The sequence below is a fragment of the Anas platyrhynchos genome, chromosome 5 (assembly GCF_047663525.1).
Source record: "Anas platyrhynchos isolate ZD024472 breed Pekin duck chromosome 5, IASCAAS_PekinDuck_T2T, whole genome shotgun sequence".
NCBI lineage: Eukaryota > Metazoa > Chordata > Aves > Anseriformes > Anatidae > Anas > Anas platyrhynchos.
In genome coordinates, this window is record NC_092591.1 from 22,970,604 (window position 1) to 22,989,059 (window position 18,456).

Here is an 18,456-nt window from a genome sequence, read left to right on the forward strand (position 1 = left end):
ACCCTGCTACCTCTCTCTGTCCCACTGGTCACCCAACTGCTCCTTCCTGAGCTCGCCTTCTGCTGTCTCCAAAGTTCATGACTCTGCTCTGTGATCCCCAAAACCCACAGTTGGTTAGCAACAGCATGCATTGACTCATGTCAGTGATGTAAGCTCTCTGTCGATATGAGCCTGATGTGCAGCAATCGCTGCCTGTCCGACCTGTTACTTACGGTCTGCTATTCCCTTCGACTCATTTCATTTTTTGATACAGTTCCTTGCCTCATTCAGTTGGCTGAGTAAAGCTGTTTGCTCTGCCAGCTCATAGGAATAGTATTGTTGAGACCTAAAAGGAAAATCAGAAGTTGAATTTGTTGCTCTGAGTTTCTTTGGACCCTCTGTTGTGCAGACACGTAGACGAGAGAGACAAGCTGCTCACACAGGTATCTCATGTGTCCCGCTGCGCCACGTCAGAGCTGTCCAGGTGACACCAGGTCTCTGGGATGTGTTTGTGGCAGCCCCAGGCTGGGACCTGTCTCCATGGGTATCCCAGACTCTCCTGTCACTACAACCCCAGGGTGAGAGCGGCTTTCCCTGCCCCACTCTGTGCCAGGGGGGCAGGTGTCCCTCAAGCACCTACACGTGGAAGGGATCTGGGCTCTAACTGAACAGATAATGTGGCACTGAGATCCAGTGCTGGGCAGCTGAAGCAGCTTATCTTCTAAAAACAGGGCATCAGCAGATGAAGCTCCTGCATAAACGGCTGGGCAGGGGCACCCTGTGAGCCTTGGCTTGTGGACCACCTGCCCCGTGGTGCAGGCTGCTCAGTACAATTCAATCTGCTCCAAAAGGAGAGGTGCCGTGAAGAAAATACCTGCAGCTGACCATGGCATCAGGGGAAAAATCCTTCAAAAATGTTCTGTAGTACGTAGTTCCCCTGTACACTTGTCTCTCATTTGCTCACTTATTTTCTTTTTTCATTCATTATCTGCTTTTCATTTCCTCTGAAGTAATTTCTACTCCACAGAAACTCTCCCCTCCTTGTCCAGAAAAAACTCAGCAGCAAGAGCAGTCCATGAGCTTCTCCACCAGCACTAGTCACCGCGCCTGCACTGAAGCAAGTCCACTTGCACAAGCACCCAAACTCTGAGCACAGGCAATTGCTCCTTTGATCCCCACGTCCTCCCTAGCAGCTCCAGTCTTCCCCATGCTCCTGTCTTGTAACACGAGAGGGGACATGGCCCATCCCATCTCAGCCGACAGCTCTGTCTGGCTGCACACCGAAACCAGGTGAAGAAAGAATGTTTCTCAGGCAAGCCCAAACCTGCTTTTGTGGCAGTCAAGATATGGGAGTGGCCGCAGACAGCAAGAAAAGGAGTGGGGCCTCACACAGCTCTAACCCTACCTGGTCCCACACCCCGCCTGGACTTGTTACCCCGAGCCTGCATTTGGACCCTCATTACAGAAAGATCTCTTCTCCATAATTTGGAGATATGAAGTGTGTAGGACATGTGCTGCTACCCACAAATTGGCTGAAGCCAGCCACAAAGCTCACTGAAGTCTTCCTGGGGAAAGAAAAATGAATGCCTCCTTCATGGAAGTTAATTCATTTTTCCTAGGAGCCTTGTGTTCATATTGAATTTGCACTGAGATTCATGAGAGAGGCCCCAAGCTGTGACTATATCATACTGAAATATATCAATCAATAAAAGCAAATCAGAGAGGAAAGGACGATAGCATTCTCTCAAATTCACCTGCCTGCCATTGTGTTCACCGAGATTTGTTCCAGGCGACGTTCTAGGAACCACCACAGCCCTTCCCTGCCAATTACACCTGAGGAACCAAAGGTCGAGCCGCCACCTCTTCAGCACGTGGGGAACCGCCTGGGGCTGGCTTCCTCGTCCTCAGCGCTGGGGGAAGAGGAGGGTAAGCGCCATCTCCCCCCGCCACTCCCTGCGCTGCCCAGAGCCTGGTCAGCCCGCACAGGGGGCAGGGCACACCTGTGCTTTGGGCTCTCCTCCCTCTGGCATGCCCTGCGCGTCGTGTGCTAACTAAACTCACTAAAACGGGCAGGAATCACCCCAAACCCAACGTGGCTTTTAGCACAACCAGCGCTGGCCTCCCCCGGCCGCCCCCAAGCTCCCGGGGGTGGCGGCGGGGCAGGGCGGGCCCTCAGCACAGCGCCAACCCCGCTGCCTCAGACGGGGCCTCAACGGGCCCGGACCCGGACCCTGGGCCTCAACTTGATCCTGGCAGGCCCGGAACGACCCCGGGCTCAGGCCCGGGCCCTTGACAGGAGGCAGCGGGCGGGTGTTCGGCCTGACAGACACCGGCCTGACGGACTGACAGACGGACGGACGGACGGACGCCCCGCCCCGCCCGGCCTCGCGGCCGTTGTGGCACCTCACGCGCCGCCGCCGCCCAACGCCCAGCCCCGCCCCGCCCCGCCTCCCGCCCATTGGCTGCCGCCCCGCGCCTCCCTCCTCCCATTGGACAGAGCCCTCTTCCCGCTCCCGCCCCCTCCCTCCGCTACCGTGCCGCGATTGGCCAGCTCGTCCCCTTCCCTCCGTTCCCGGTTCCGTCTCCACCAGCTGATTGGGCAGCGCTCGCCCTCTGGCCCCGCCCCCTCGCCGAGGCGGGCCGCACCCTTTCCCCCTCCTCCCCCTCCCATCTGATCCCCGCGCGGCTCCTCATTGGCCCGCTCCGCGCCGGCCCCGCCCCCTCGCGGCGAGCCCCGCGCGCTTTGCCCCGCCTCCCTCTCCAAGCCCCGCCCCTCACGTGACGCCCCCGCCGCTGATTGGCCGAGGCGGCGGCCGCTCGCGCTTCCGGTGCGGCGCGGCGCGGCGGGGCCGGCCAGTGGGCGGGCGGGGCGGTGGCGGCTGCGGGAGCTCCGCGCGCGGCGGCGGCGGCAGCAGGAGGAGGAAGAGGAGGAAGAGGAGCAGCAGCAGGCGGCATGGAGCGGCCCGGGCGGGCGGCGCTGGGCGCTCAGCCCCGCGCTAACGGCTGCGGCGCGGCTCACGGGGCGCTCCGCAACGGCTTCGTGCGGGGCCTGCCCGGCACGCAGGTGGGTGCGGCACCGGGGGCAGCACGGGGGGGGGGGGCGCTGCGTGCCCTGAGCCGCTGCTCGGTGCCCTAAGGGGAGAGGGCAGCCCGCTGCCCGGCAGAGCTGCACGGGGCTGGGTTTGCCCTGAGGGCAGTGAGATCCAGCAGGGGCTGGGATCAGCAGCGTGGGGTTCACCGTACAGGCACTATTTCAATGCTGAGCTCAACAGCAGCTCTTTCTTCGCCTTCCCTGGGAAGCCCTTCGCCCCAATGGCTTGGGTTCTGCAAGCTGCTCATCCCTGTAGGCACTGACATGCAGCGAGTACAGCACCCGCTGTGGGCACCGCTGTTAGAGCAGGTCCAAGGACCAACCAGCAGTTAACAACTGTGGGGTATGGGATAAAAGTGAGTGACTTCTTTCCCAGTCCTTGCACAGTTAAGGAAATGCATGGTTAGGAAAAGGAGCAACCTGAGAGTGGGCCCAGGACTGTCACAGTGCCGCACAGCACCCAGCACACCGCGTGGGGTCAGGGCCTGGCACCCCAAGGGGCAGTGTCCTGGCAGGAGGAAGTGAGCTCAGCCAGGAGAAGGAAAGGCAAGCACAACAACAATGAAGTTAGCTCTCCAAACCGTGCGTGATTCTGCTCTTTCTGTCCTGGGCTGCTGGAGAAATGCTGCTTGGGATCTATCGAGGCACCTGTGGGAATAATTGAGTGAAGGCAAAATTGCTGTTTCTTCCTGCAGTGCAATATTAGACTGGAATGTGTTTCTCCAATGCAGTGTTTTGTTCTGAAACAACAGATATTTATTCAGCAAAGTCTTAAAAAATACTAAATTCCTCCTTAGAACAGGGAGACTGGGGCATATTGAACAGGACAAGTTGCCCTTATTCTCCAGGATAACTTACAGCAATCTGCCCGTTACTGTGAACAGGATTTCAGCAATGTGTTTTTTCAGACATCCTAATTGAGCTTCTCCTGGTAGAATGGCTTCTATTACACTTGTAGAACTTGGAGAAGAAATAATCTTAAACCAAGCAAGTAGTTGGAACATAGGATTTAGTTTGAAGTTGTTATTTTCTGTTGTGCACGCTGTCTCCAGGTCAGTCACGTAGGAGCCGGAGCGATACAAACAACTTGTAAATTCCTTGATGATTCTGGAAGGTCTTGGAGTGCTCTGCTGGAGCAGGCTCCAGATAGCTGATTGTACACGTCCTTTAGTAAACAGCTCCATACTACTTCCTCAGGAAGGGAAGGAACAGTTTGGTTTAAAGAGGGGAGGAGGACGGAGTTGCTTTCCTTTAAAGCTGTTACAAGTCCTGAATTTTCACAGCTATTCAAGACATCAGCATGGATTTTTTTTCCTGAAAACTTTGGTGTGTACATACTGAAAACAGCTTTCTCTGTCCTGTGATCTGTGTGTGCACTTCTTAAGAGCACAGGCTGATTACTTACAGGCTCATCTCCTGAGATGATTCGGGGGCAGTGGAATGCTGGCTTCCTCCTGGTTTTGTGGAGGCTTTTGGCTGGTGTCGGGCTGAGCGTGACCTCTCTGGGAGAATGTGCTTCTGGAGCTGCCTGCAACAAATACGGGAAGTTTTTCTCATTATAGGGAGTTAATGACAGCAGCGATGTGAATAAACCTTACTTAAGATGGTTATGATAAGATAACAATTTTGATTAACTGCCCTGTCCACTAATGTAAAAAAGGACTGGAGTACAGAATTGGTTTTTTTTTCCAAGTCTCTGTGCAAGTATAAATTGCAAGTTCTTGTGACGGGAAAAAAAAAGCCTTGTATCTTAACTAAATCTCAACCTTATTCACAAGGAAGTGAAACCGCACTGAGTACTGGGTCTGGTTTTAAGCTCCCTAGAAAGGCAATGACATTATCTGCGTGAGCCTCTGAATCCACTGGGGGACCGGCAAGAAGCTGAGGAGGCTGGAGCACGTGAGGAGAGGCTGAGAGAGCCTGGTTTGCTTGGCCTCAGGAGGAGAAGGTTCAACTGGTTGGTCAAGGGTACGGAGAAGATGGTGCTAGGCTTCCTTGGAGTTGTGTGGCAATGGGATGAGAACCAACAGGTGTCTTCGGGAAGAATGGGAAACTTCTACTAGATAGGAGAACAAATAATTTTTCCATGAAAGCAGGAAAATACTGGAAGAAGTTCTGCAGAGAGGTGGTGGACTGTCCAACCTTGGAGGTGTTCAGGTCTAGGTTGGATGTGGCCCTCAACAACCTGCTTGGAGCTGGGGGCTGGACAAGGGGGCCCCTGGAGGTCCTTCCCAACCTGGGTTATTCCATGATAGCATGGATAAATGAGTGGATTGCAGGAGAGTGTGCCAAAGTTTAGACATAATATTTAATCCTTGAACCCCTGTAAAAATGTGTGCCTTAGGGATTTTAGCCTAAGGCCAAAGGCTGAGGCTTGCGTCAGGCCTGAAGAAAGAAATTACTACTTTCTGCCTCCTGCTTGGCTATTTGATTGACTGCGAGTATTGCGTCAGTAACAGAAAACTGAATTGAGTAGAAAATTGGCTGACCTAGAAAAAACTGTGACCTCCTTCAGATGGTTTTAATTGATAAAACCATGTTCCTGAAAAAGCCTGCCTGTGCATGAGGATACTTCTCTAATACCAAATTTAATTACAAAAGGCTGAGCCTTTGTGAAAGGACTAGCTGCACAATATTTATCTGGCTAAATGAAAATTACAAGCCATCATATTAAATTAGTTGATGTAGTGTCATTGTCAAATGTGTTTGAAAATTTGTCTATCTGTCCTGATATAAGAACCAACACTTGTGGTAGCTGCTGATGTGGTTGGCTTCTCTTACATTTGTGTGTGTTACTGGGAAGCCAGTTTGGATAAAATGTTAAAATCTTTCCATTATGTTGGGACTGCCATTTCAAATTAAGCTAGTGATAAGCCTTAAATGGTAAAATAAATATGTAAATTCGCTTTTTGTTAGTATACCTACTTGAGTGATGTCATCATGTAATACATTGTATTTTCCTGTCCTAATTGTACAGCAAAAGCTATTTATTTTCTTAAATGTCACGCTTTCAAATTGTTGACCAAAAGACTAAAGCTCTGTCTTAGTTATCTACTGACGTTTCTCTAGTAGGAGTGTAAAACACTGATAGCCTTGTTGAAGCTGGGCACATAACTACTGACCTTCATTAAGGCATCACTCCTAGAAAAAAAAATTATGGTTAGCTGAAAAGTGCAGCCTTGAAGACTGCTTATAGTTGAAGAAACAGGAGCTTAAAACATGGCACTTGCTGAACTTTTCATTTTTGGAGAAAATAAATAATAATAAAAAATCAACAAAGAAGTAAGAGTAAGTCTTAAAGTTCTTTAAGAACACTTTCAGAGGTACCTGAGAGCCTATGGCTTGGTCTGTTAGTGAACCACTGGACTTCTGTCTTTGAAAAACTTCATTGTAAACTGCACGCTTCAAACAAAAACATTCAGTCATTATCAACATGCTGTACATCTCAAATCAATTGAGCTGAGGTAACATATTAGTACTAAGGTAATTGTATCATTAACTCATTAAAAGAAAAAAATGCATTTAAGCTGAACATTTATGAAGGTTGTTCCTGTCTGTGTGGATGTGGCAAGTACATCTTAGTTATCAAAAGAGTGAGGAAGTTGTTGGGAATCAATATTTGCGAGCCAAAATAACTTGTTAATACCTGCCAACAAGAACAAATATTTAATTAGGAGTACACCAGAATGGTGAAGTCTGTTCTGTAAAGCAAGTTTCCCTCCCGGGACTTTATTTGAAGGGTTAAAATGTGTTGCAGAGCAGTGCCTTCTAATTTTGGTAGCAAATACATTTTAGTGTTTTTACCCGTGCAGCAGTTTGAGATCTGAAGTCGAAGAACAAAGCAGCACAAGAGAAGGGACTGGAGGTGACAGGAAAAAGTTATCACGGAATACAGTGATACCTTAGATGTAGCTGCCTGTGGGGAGTGATTACTTAATGCTGTACTTTCCTTAGCGTTTGATTCTCTTAATTCTTTATGATAAACGTGACTGCTTTTGACAGCAGAGATGCGTCCTGGAGGAGAGGTGCATTCACTGTTTTTCCACGTGTTCCCTGTAGTTGGCAGGAATCTTCGACAAAAAAGCAATCAACACTTGGAAGCAGTATTCCAGATCATGTATCTAAAAACAGAAGCTGTAAGCCTGCTAGTAAAACTCCTGCAGTGTGTGTGGTGTGTGTTATTGAGAAGCTACTAAATTTTAGTAAGGATTGTGCGAAGTTGCATTCCAGTATAAATACACCTTCGAAGGTATTTACATCCAGTCTGCCGGGTTCATCAGACTGTTTTTCCTACAGCAGGAAATAGAAGAGTCTCCTTAACATGGCACGTTGTGGTTTTCCCAGGTTAGCAGCATAACCGTCACTCTTCCTGCATGCTACACTGGTGACATCTGCGCTCCCTGAAGTATGTGCCTGCTCTACGAGGTACTTAGCTTGGCAGATGCTTTTAATAGGCAACTTTATGTAAAAGATTCCTTGATTAAATCCTTTTCCTGTGGTCTGCCGTAGTGTCCACATACAGCCCCGTGTTTACACAAGGCTTTTGTCTCCTCGCGGAGCTGCTGCAGTGCTCCTGGAGGCTCAGCACGGTGAGCTGCCCTCGCTCTGAGTGCTTGGCTTCTGGGCGCTCCCGTGCATCTGCCCCCTGGTCCTGCGCGGGCTCTGTTCAGAGTTAGCTCCCAGCTGAGCTGGCTGCTGACGCAGGTATAACAAATACACTGAAACCCCTTTTTCCTGTTGGCTTTCAGAAAGGCGCTTTTAATGAGCACAAAGTCAGGCTCAGAATAACGCCAGCTTTGTGGCTGCTGGCAGTGGGAGTATAATGCTGCAGCCTGTATCTGCCGGATTCCTTATACCCACTTTGTAAATCCATGACAGGGTGAGGTATGGTGCTCCTTCTCTGAAGACCTAACCAAATCTGGACGAAGGAAACTAGTGCAAGGCACAAATAAAAACAAATTTTCTGTTAATTGCTTTTTCATTGTTCGCATTTCTCTCATAACGCTGGTAACTGTTAGAGTTGTCTACACATCTAGTAAGATAGCGGAGGTTGTAATTGGTGAGGCTTGTGATTAGCTACACATCTAGCTGTGAATTTATGCTGGGTGGGGTGGCTAAATGAGAACTCTTGTGTAGGTGACACCGTTCTGTCCCTGATGTCAGATGGCCTGTAATCATGCTAAGGTAACTGCAGGAGATAGTGCTGTAGGATTATTGCACGTGATATTTTCATACTTGTCATAAAAGAATTTGAATAACTTGAGATAGGCAGAAAATCCTTTTTAGTCTGTGGAGCTGGAATCTGATTCCCGGCTCGATCCCCAGGCTGAAGGCACTGCAAGATCTGATGCTGTCTGGAGGCTGCTTAATGCACAGCTTTGTGCAGTAGTTGGGCAAGATGATGAGTTTAGGTGTACTTGTGCCATGTGTGCACAGCCATGATCCCACCCTGTGTACCAGGGATACTGTCCTGCTACTTGTAGGGATTCTCTCTGTAGGGTGAACAAGATCTGAAGTGAGTTTTGTCTTGCCTTGTGAGTTGGAACTGTTTGTCAGCAGACTGTGGAGATGATGATTATTAAGTGCACTGAAGTGTTCTGCTTAGACCACAAATGCAATCCTTTCTGGCAGTAGCTACATGATGCTGCTCCTCAGTAATTGTTGGCAATAATGTTGTTTCCTGGCATTTGTTTTCCCCCAAAGCTTGGAGCAGCACAAGCATTACCTGCAGCTGATTTGGGATGACTTTCCTCTGCTACCTTCCTTGACCATCTGGCCAGTGCTCTGATTTTTCTCTTGCAGTTGAGTTTCTGAATGGGATGGTGCTCTTTGGTGTACGTATGTTCTGGGCAGTGTTACCCCAGGAAATACCGATTTATGTGAGCATACACCTGCTTTTCTGAACCACACGCTTAGACGATCTCTGACTTAGTCATCTCCACTTAAATGTGCAGTATGTTCTTGCTCAAAGGTCATGGTTTGCTTTGCTATGATAAGGTTTATTTGCTAAAGCCATAAAAGTCTTAATCTGGCAACTTTTTACTTTTTTTTTCTGAAACTAAGTTATACCATCTTTTCTCTTGGTCTCTGAAACTATCTTCACCTTTGCAGCAGACTTGGAGCTCACAGCATGTAAGCTTTTGAAGGCTAACACAGACTTCTAAAGCGCTCTTGAACAGATAGGCTTGTACCTGAAACGTGGCTATGAACATCTCTTCTACAGGCAGTTCCAGTGTACGTATGGTCCCTGTATGCTTCATGAAGAGTCCACATAATTGCATTCAGAATGTTTCTGTAACATTTAATTTAGATATGATAGCACAGATGTTTCCCAGCTTATCTTGTAGCTGACACAAGAGTACAAGGATGTACAAGTGCACTGGTGGAAAAACACCAAGAGGTGACATAGATTTGAGTATGTGTTGAATCAACAGAGATATTCCCAAAAGTCTTTCTCAGTTAAATGTTGCTTTTGACAGCATAGAACAACTTGTGTAGTATTAGCATTTTCCACAAGCAGAGGTGCTTCTAAAGACCTGGAAGAAGTTATACTTTTCTCTGATTAAAACTGTATTTTGTTATTTTCTCTCGTAGCTATTTTTTTGGTATTAACCTCAGATGCATATCCTTAGGTTATAACCTTTCATCTCTTACATGTAAGTGGGAGTTCTCCTGGAAAAGTCATTAGAAGCCTTGATGTGATCTCTATTAGATGCTAAGTAATCAGAGAAGCAGTCACTACCATTTGGTTATCTGTGTATCCAAAAATCAGCTCCTCATAGACAGGCACAGGTAGTAGACATGTCATATGTCTCCTCCGAGCAGCTGCTGTTCGCAGCCTAGTCTGGCAGTGCGAGGAATCCAAATTTGTCTGCAATTCATCAAGCTGTGAGACTGTAGTAACTCGGAGCTTTGCTGCGTGATCTTTCTCAGGTCAGGATGCAGTAAAAATTCTCCGGCTTTGTGAATTGGGGCCGTAGCGATACAGTTGAGGGATCTTGAGAGTAACAGTGAAGAGAAAGCTTTCATCAGTTTTCCTCTGCAGTGTTGTGTCACCAAGGCTCTTGGTTGTTGTGTTGCTTCTGCCCTTCCTGTTCCTCTAACAGCTGTTGATTCTTGTTTGCTGAGAGCTGTTGAATGAGCTCGTGGCCTGAAGATTGCTTGGGTATAAAAAAAAATAGCCCTCTGCAAGTCATTGTATTTCCAGCCTGGATCAGGTCAGTGCTGGAGGGATGCTATGCTGAAAATCAGATTAGCCTTAGTTGTGCAAGGCAGAGAACAATGCAGATGGCTCAAGGTGGAAGCGAGTGGGACAGGGGAGATCCTTTGGTTGGCATTGTTCCTGAGGAAGGCATATTATGAAGCTGTGGCCTTGATTAAACACCTTTAAGCTGCTTTCGTCTTAGCTGACATGTGGTAAGCCCGGTGGTTCCCGCACCTGTTGGAAGTTTTTGAACTTCAGCCACCGCTATAGGCAGTATGGTTTTAAAGACACTTGAGTATTAAACCCTGCCTCAAAGCACTTCAGTTATTTTTAGTTATTTACATCTGGCACAAATGCTGCTGCTAAAAGATGCTCCTGTGGTGTCTGCTGTATTGTTTCCACGCATGCCCAATTCCAAAGCCTGCACAACCCCAGTGACTGAACTGGGAATTAAACTCGATGTTGCCCTGCTGCTATCTCGGTGTGTGCTGGCAAAGGGAAGAGGCAGAAGTGAGTTTTGGGGGAAAGGTGATGTTCAAGTATATTGCTCAATTCTTGACTGCATAGCTATAGCGTAATTGTATCTTACGAGAAGGCCCTTGCTTCTGGAAAACTATGCACCAGGCTTGAAATGCAGACTTGCTTCAGCATCTGGGATGAACAGATGATGGTTTTCAAATAATGCAGCGTCTGGTTAGGCTTTTGTGTGTGTGCTTTCATTGATTCCTAGCTGTTATAGACTGTGCAACCCTGGCTTCCTTTCCCATGTGGTAGGAGAACAGCTTAGGTTGTCTGCTGGCCCCCACCCCCTCACTCTTTGCTGTTGTCTTTTCTCGATATATTTAAGATTATCTTCTTCCTTAGGTGTTGATGTTTCTTTGACTATAATATTTAAAAAATATATTATTACATTTGGCTATGAACTGCAGTTTGAGTACAGTCCAGAAAAATTCAAACGGCATCCTAGGCAAATCCTTATCCCAGCCCTCTTCCCAGCGTGCTGTTAATATAGGCATTTATTGAAGCTGATCTTGGCTTCCAGCTATTCCCATCCACATCTGGCAACACCCTTCATAATGTATTTGGACACCATAAAGTTACAAAATTATATGCCAATAAGTAGTCTTAATCTGCCTAGATTCCTAGGCTTAGGGAAACGGCTGTGACTTTTGCCAGGTAGCACTGGCAAAAATAAATCATCTGTTCTGCAAGGAGTAAGACTTCCCAGCTTTGCTGGAAGTAGGGGATTTATGTCTTGGACTGTGTTGTTTCACACACAGCTGTTCTATGATAGGATAGCTAGTCTATAACTTTGAAATACACACAGCAACATGCATCTAGGGCAAGGTTTCTTGGTTTTGATCCAGTAATGTTTTATATCTGGATTTTTAACTTGTTTCTTGGAGTGAGTAGTCTAGTTCACACTATGATATTTTTTCCCACCCCAATGTTATGTTGAGAGAGCCTTGTAGTTGCAAAGATTTTCTGTAATAGTCACAAATAAAGTTACAGCAATGATACTTGAGATGCCCATGTATTATCCAACGGGTCAAGTTCTTAGTTTCAGGAGGTAGTATTGAAGTAACAAGATGACTTGTAGTCATACACACTTGTAGTGTGTGCTTTGCACAGAAAGCCCTTCTTTGTTCTGGGTGCTGACATATATGCAATGTGGAGCCTGTGCACAATGACATTTTGTCTGAGACATGTCCACCACATGGATAAGTGCAACATTTACGTCAGCATCTTTAGGCTAAGGCTATGGAGACACAGATGATACTTGTTTTCTTGCGGCAATTCAGGGTTCTGAAGTTGAGCCTCCTTTGATATTGTCCAGTTAGTTTTTCAGTTTTCATAACCCTGAGAATACAGTGGCTAGCTTAATAAAACTATTTTTTTTATTTGTTTTGTTTTTTGTTAGTATTTTCTCTGCAGTAGGTCTGGGAAGCCTCACTGCTCTGTGACTTCAGTTATATCAAAACTCGGTGGATGAGGAGGCTGTGTCACAGCAACCTTGTGTATGGGGGCTGATAGCGTTTGTTAATAACAACTGGACCTAGCAAGAAGAGCTTTGAGATGGGCAGGGGGAATGCACAACTTGGAAGCGATCAGTGACTACTCAGAAATGCCTGTCTGATGTGTCGTTAATGAGTATCTCACAGGTACCTCTCTTTACATTTTCACTTCAGATAAATCATGTTGTGCACAATGGAGGATTATACAAACGGCCCTTCAATGAAGCTTTTGAAGAAACACCGATGTTGGTTGCTGTGCTGACCTACGTAGGCTATGGTGTTCTCACTCTCTTTGGATATCTGCGAGACTTCATGCGGCAATGGAAGATCGAGAAGTGTCAGAACGCGATAGAAAGAGAAGAACAAAAGGTAACCACCAGGAGACACCAATGTTTAGTGGGAAATTGTGTGGCTGAGGCTATAGTTTGGGTATTTCTTTGTAGAGCAGTATTGCTTGGTTTTCTGCTGTTTTCTTTGTCTTCTAAATACCCCATATATTATGCTACTACCAGTGTGTGATTATACAAAACAATTTTTTTTTTGGCTGGGTTATTTTTTGGTGGACCAGTTATGTTGTCTGCTTCACTGCAAAGCTGTATCAACAGTTACATCAACAAACTGAGAGCAGCATAAACAAGGGTTTGAGGGAGAGAGAGACCTGATCTGCCAGCACCAGCAGCTACAGAAGTGCTACTGGAAGGATCTGGCTTGAGCTTCACAGCAGTGGGAGGTTTTCTAATGCTGCTCTGGTGTCCGTCTGTTTTGATTTGGAAGCATGCTATTAATTCTCATTAGCTTGAGTAGTTGCAAAGAAAATCTTGTGTGTAAGAACCTGAGCACAAGCTGGATGCTTTTAAATTCACATGAGGTCCAAGACACTGCAAGCAAGTTAGCTAATAAGTAATTAGAGGTACTGACTCCTGGTTCTATGATAGCATTAAAAAAAAAAAAAGCTATTAATGAGAGCTTCTGTTAACAGGTAAAAGGTCTTGCCAGCTGCAGCAGTTAGTCTGAGATAGATAATTTTATGTTGTCTAAAATCATTTTTAGAGGCCTCTAGTCCCCACTGAGGTTGCAGTCTGAAAGCTGCCATTTAAACTTGCATTTCACAAGGCATTTCCTGCTAATGCTGTGTGAGCCCTCTTAGCATAGTGTGAATACCAGTGAGCTTTGCTCCTGAAGTGGAGTGGATAGGCTTACTCTTGCTCATTGTGGTTCTGGTTTTCTCAGCCACTTTGGGGAACTGATCTGGCTTACAAACTTTAAGGCAGTCTGACTTTCGCTTGCTGGTTTCTGGTTCTCTGAGTGGCCACACGAGCAGTTGGCTGTCAGAAAATAAGTGTGGGGGGAGGGAGGTCAGGAATGCAAACAGATAACTATGGATAGGAGGGTGGAGGAGAAAAGACAAGCCTCCTTTTGGAGGCAGCACAGGGGTCAAGTTGACATTATATTATGGTAGATCAGCTAAGATACAGTGAAGCAACCGATGCCTAAAATCATTCCACAGCAGCTTCTTTGTGTAACTACCATGAGGTGGAATTCAGCTGACTCATAGCAAAGCTCTTAATTCCAAAACAGAAACATCCTTATAGGAATGTAATGAAGAATAGATACTACATACCCATTAAAAGTACAGGAAGTTAAATTTACACTATTTCCAAAATTGACTTGTGGAATCGGGAAGTAAAATCTTGATCTGTTATAGCAGTTACAGTATCTGAGTAAGGATTGCTAGCTAAAGCTTTGTAACTTGATGTGTTCTTTAAATTTGTTTCAGCTACTTTGTTTTATATCACCTGAGACACTGTTTTTCTGTGTGTAAACTAGAAATAGAAACAGAAAGGAGTAAACAGCTGCAGAAATATACCAAGGCTGGATATCAGAATAAAAGTTGAAATGTTGGCTCATACTCATGGTACCTGAGGGCTTGAAAGGGGCAGCTGGGAGTGTTGGTGTAAATTAGGTCAGTCTATATGATAGTTACTGTATTTTGGTTAAATGCTTGTTGTCTTACAAATGCGTAAGGTTCAAGACTGCTTACAGTAACCCTTTTCTGTGGGAGCAGTCATGAGGAGGAGACCTTGGGCAGCAGTTGTAATTTGGGGATATATTACCGATGTGAGGCTCTCCATAAAGGCTGTCACAGGTGATAAAGGCACAGTTTGTTAGCAAACTAGTCCTAGTTCTAAAAAAAAATAAATGTATTTTTTCCTTTATAAAGAAATGTTAGTATTGCATCCTCTCCTGAAAGGCTTTTGTTTAACAAGCGTACCTCCTGGACAGATGAATGGAAACCCTTTGTCTGTGGATCATGGCTTGCAGGAACGAGCTGCGTGTGTTCTGTTTTTGTTTTGTCTGTAGGATCTCCATGGATGGATCTAGTGAGAGGCGCTTTTTATCTGAAGGATCTCTTTGCTGGGTGGCGTGTCATGAGTAGCACAGTGAATACTGCAGCAGAGTGAAAAATAGGAAATCCTGCATAGAAGAGTTTAGGTGTGGAAGAAATCCCAGTGTAGTGTACTTCCCTAATTCATGCTTCTAGTGCTTAGGTAGGAACAGCTGTTTCCAATATTGGACAAACAGCAAATTGATCATGTGAGATCCAGAACCTGCCGCACTTAACTTGCACTTTGGTGCTTTGAGCTTTGTTTGCCTGCAAACAAGTTGTTGCAGTGTATCTGGTGTGGGAGCCAGGTTTTATTTTGGTATAGGAGGGTGCTCAATGACTTGTTTTAAAACAGTTTCTTGTGATTTTCAAATATTTGAATCTCTCAAGCTGCTGGCTGCCAGCCCAATTATCTTTTACTAAGGAAATAGATACTAATATGCATAAAATGATTAAAAAAACCACTTTTCTTTAATACATGTCGTTTAAAGAAGCCCTGCAGTTGCTCTGAAGTACTCGCGGGCAGATTTGTAACCTCTGTGTGGAAAGCAACATTTTTTGTACATAAATTTTAAAGACCTAGCTAATTGTTTTTCTGAAGTATCAGGCAAAAGGGTTAGCTCTAGTTTTCTGAAATAATTCTTAAATTACTTTTCAGGTGAAGAATTCAAAGCAAAGCCATTGAGAGTAACTGTGAATGAACAGTGTGTGAAGATGTTTTGTGTGAGTAGAACTAAATTACGTAGTGTGAGGGTGGATTTCATACAGGGCTGAAAGAACTGGTCCTGAAAGTCATGGAATTGAAGCTTGTCAGCCTTCTGTGGTGTATTGCTGAAAGTGATTGCAGTTGACAGCATAGAATAAGCCTAGGTGCAAAATGTGGTATTGAAAATAATATTTTTTAAAAAGCCTTCAGTTTTTATATATTTTGGAAGGTACTTTGTTTCAGTAGAGCAAATCCTTCCTTAAACGGTCACTTGACAGCATGTTTACCAGAACTGAAAAATGAAAGCGGATGGGACTAATTTTAAGAATAGGCTTTCTAACAGGGTTGTTTTGGGTCTGTCTCTGACAGTGGGTAAATTCCTTGTTACTTATTAGAGAGCAGCACATTGCAATGAGTGATTCTAGAAAAAATAATCTCTCACCAATGCTACACAAAAATGTAGAAAGGAACAGGCTTTGCTAGTACGGATTTCCAGGAATTAGTCTTTGATGGGCTTTGGCTTCATTTAAAACATATCCAGCTGGGCTTTTCCTGGAACCCCCTGTTACGTGGCACATCCTGTCAGAAACATTATCAGTCTCTTTTAGGCATGGGTGAGTGGAAAGATTAACAGTTCTCAATTACCCTGGAGTCTGTTTATGCATATCCAGTTTAACATAATGCTTAGTCATAACCTTCTCACCTGCTGTGCTCGTAGCGTTCTACAGGTAGGATGAAAGCCACTTTTACATTTATCCCAGTCTGGTTTCCTTACTGATTACATTGTATATGGGAGAAAATATCTAAATGAGGATGATTTGGGGTCTTCAGTGGGATTCCTGTGAACAAGTATCTTAGGGGCAGTAAGCTGGAGTCCTTCGCTCGGTGGTGTCTGAGCACCTGTACAGCTCATTGTAGGCTCACTGAGGATACAAAGGCTACCCAGAGTTGTTGCTCCACATTTTCCTGACTCACGTAGCAGGAGATAGAACTAGTATTTCTGCTTCCTTTCAGAAGTCTGAAGTTTGTTGGAAGTGTCCACTCAGAGCTAGTTTTGTACTATCAGGGAATGCGTTATGTGAACTGCAGATAAGCCTCGCTGGTGCTCATAGCGCCATTTGTTAGCTTAGGTGCAATGCTGAGAGAACCTGGCTATAAAAGCAACATAATCACTGCATTTGCATGTTGCCATGCCCCAAGCTAATGGTACAAAGCCCTCATTATGACCTTCATTTGTAGTATTAATTTACAATATGATGAAATCTTGGGTGTACAAATCACCCATGCTAAGGTGCTGCATCTGCAAGGGAGAACTTTGTTCTTCCCTTGTTTCTCATTCTTTTTATTTTTTTTTTTGAAATTGCTGTATCTTTCAGGCTTCTGGGAGATCACTAGGACTTAGGTTTCTGTATCTGGCATTGCTTTAAGTGGGATGTGTTCTAGGCTTCAACTGACAGGAACAGAACTGTGGAGGATTTCTTAGCTCCGCGTTCCTATCACTTCAGATGGAAGAAAATGTTCCTTTTGCTCCCTGATCTAGGAACATTATATCCTTTGCAGTTGTTTGAGTGGATGGCTACTCGGAAGATTACTCAAAGAATCGGCTCACTCCTAGAATGTTTTTCCTCCAACTAAAGCAGTTCCACCTAAGGTTGATATCTCTTTTTGGCTACAAAGACTGATGGATTGGAAATAGGATGAGAACTCAATGGAACAAATAACAATAAGCTCCAAAGATCATGTAAATGGAGCAGTGATTGCTTCCAGCAGAGCAGCTAGGACACTGTTGCAATAAAGCACTGTAGTTACAAATGCCAAACATTTGAAACAGTATGGATTGATAGATCCCATGGAGCCTTCCCAAATTGTTTTTTTCTTAGTTGAAAAATTTGAAAATATTTGATTTCCATGCAGAACTCAGCTGGCCTCTGTTCTGTACTCCTTGCTGCTCTCTCTCTGGAATGCCCCACCAAAACAAACAGCAGGCAAACCGTCTGACCCTGTGTGCCAGCTCTGAAAGAGGGTTCTCAAAGTCCAAACTTGTTTCTGAAAAGTAGTTGTAGAAGTAGCATACGGACAGTTCCTTGCTGTTTGTTTGCTGTAGTTGAAAGCCTACAGTGATTTGCAAAGGTGCAGTGTCCCTGTTGCCTCCCTTTTTTGTGTTCTCAGCTGCGTGGGGCTAGGATTATTGAGGGAACAGGTAGTTCAGTTTTGCTTTATGCCAAAATGGCACTTCCCGTTTATCCTATTCCAAGGAAGCCCCTTAAAAGAGCTAGCTGGGAGTGGTTTATTGCTGGGGGTGAAGGGGAGGATATACAAAGGGGCAGACATCAAGCTGATGCCTCAAGTAAAGCACATTGCTATAATCTTAGTGCTTCCCTGGTACCCCCAAAAAGTGAGGCTAGTATCCTGTATTATACATGAGTTCCCTTACCCATAACTTACTCCTCGAATTTCTGTTGAGTTTTAAGAGACTTTTTTCCTTAGGATAATCTGGGATTTAGCAAACTCTTACTTCACAGTTAAATCAATTTCAAGTTACGCTGTTGGCTTGTAAGATCCTCCTTGCATTATATCTCTTTCAGTGGTATCAACCTGTTGTGGGTGATCATCTTTATCTCACCAGCTGAGCTTGTTACTCTTCCTGCTTTGTCAGCCTGGCTTTCAAAATAAAGCACACTTTATCTGATCAGAAATCTGAGGTGAGATTGGACTGTATCAGCCCAGGCATACCTGCTGCAGTTAGTACAGTGACTCACTTCCAGCCTCCACTCCTCGCCAGGAACCAGGGCTGAAGTTTCAGTTGATTTCCTGGGTCACACAGTTACTGTGCTTGAATAACTACTGCAAAGCTAAATTGTCAAGCAAGGATGGTCTCTGAGAAAAGCTGAAAATGGTTGAAGTGTTTCAGTAGATTATAAGTAGATGTAATAAGTCCAAATCCCTCAAGTATTGATCAGTTCACGTGCCAGTTTCTTTTTGAGCTCCTTGCTTCCCCCACCCCTATAAAATGCTGTAACAGAGTTTGACGCTTGTGGGTAACTGTTTGATTCTGTGTCATGAGTCAGGATCTCA

General features: G+C 45.4%; 1 protein-coding gene and 1 long non-coding RNA gene across 7 annotated transcripts in view; one reads left to right on the top strand and one right to left on the bottom strand.

The window, feature by feature from the left end:
• The window catches only part of LOC113843916 (uncharacterized), a 17,241-nt gene extending 14,825 nt beyond the window's left edge, over window positions 1-2,416 (bottom strand). For 2 of the 6 annotated variants that reach the window (XR_011809579.1, XR_011809581.1), the window contains exons 1-2: window positions 1,734-2,416; window positions 213-325 (exon numbers count right to left, since the gene is read on the bottom strand). This is a non-coding gene — a long non-coding RNA (uncharacterized lncRNA). Of the gene's footprint in view, window positions 1-212; window positions 326-418 lie in introns of all 6 variants that reach the window. The other 4 variants (XR_011809576.1, XR_011809577.1, XR_011809580.1 and 1 more) reach the window with 3 other exon arrangements.
• A 402-nt stretch (window positions 2,417-2,818) lies between these two features.
• SPTLC2 (serine palmitoyltransferase long chain base subunit 2) overlaps window positions 2,819-18,456 on the top strand; it is a 68,270-nt gene continuing 52,632 nt past the window's right edge. The window contains exons 1-2 of the mRNA XM_038179619.2: window positions 2,819-3,043; window positions 12,464-12,658. Coding sequence (XP_038035547.1) covers window positions 2,933-3,043; window positions 12,464-12,658 — 306 coding nt within the window. The 5' untranslated portion in view covers window positions 2,819-2,932. The remainder of the gene's footprint in view (window positions 3,044-12,463; window positions 12,659-18,456) is intronic.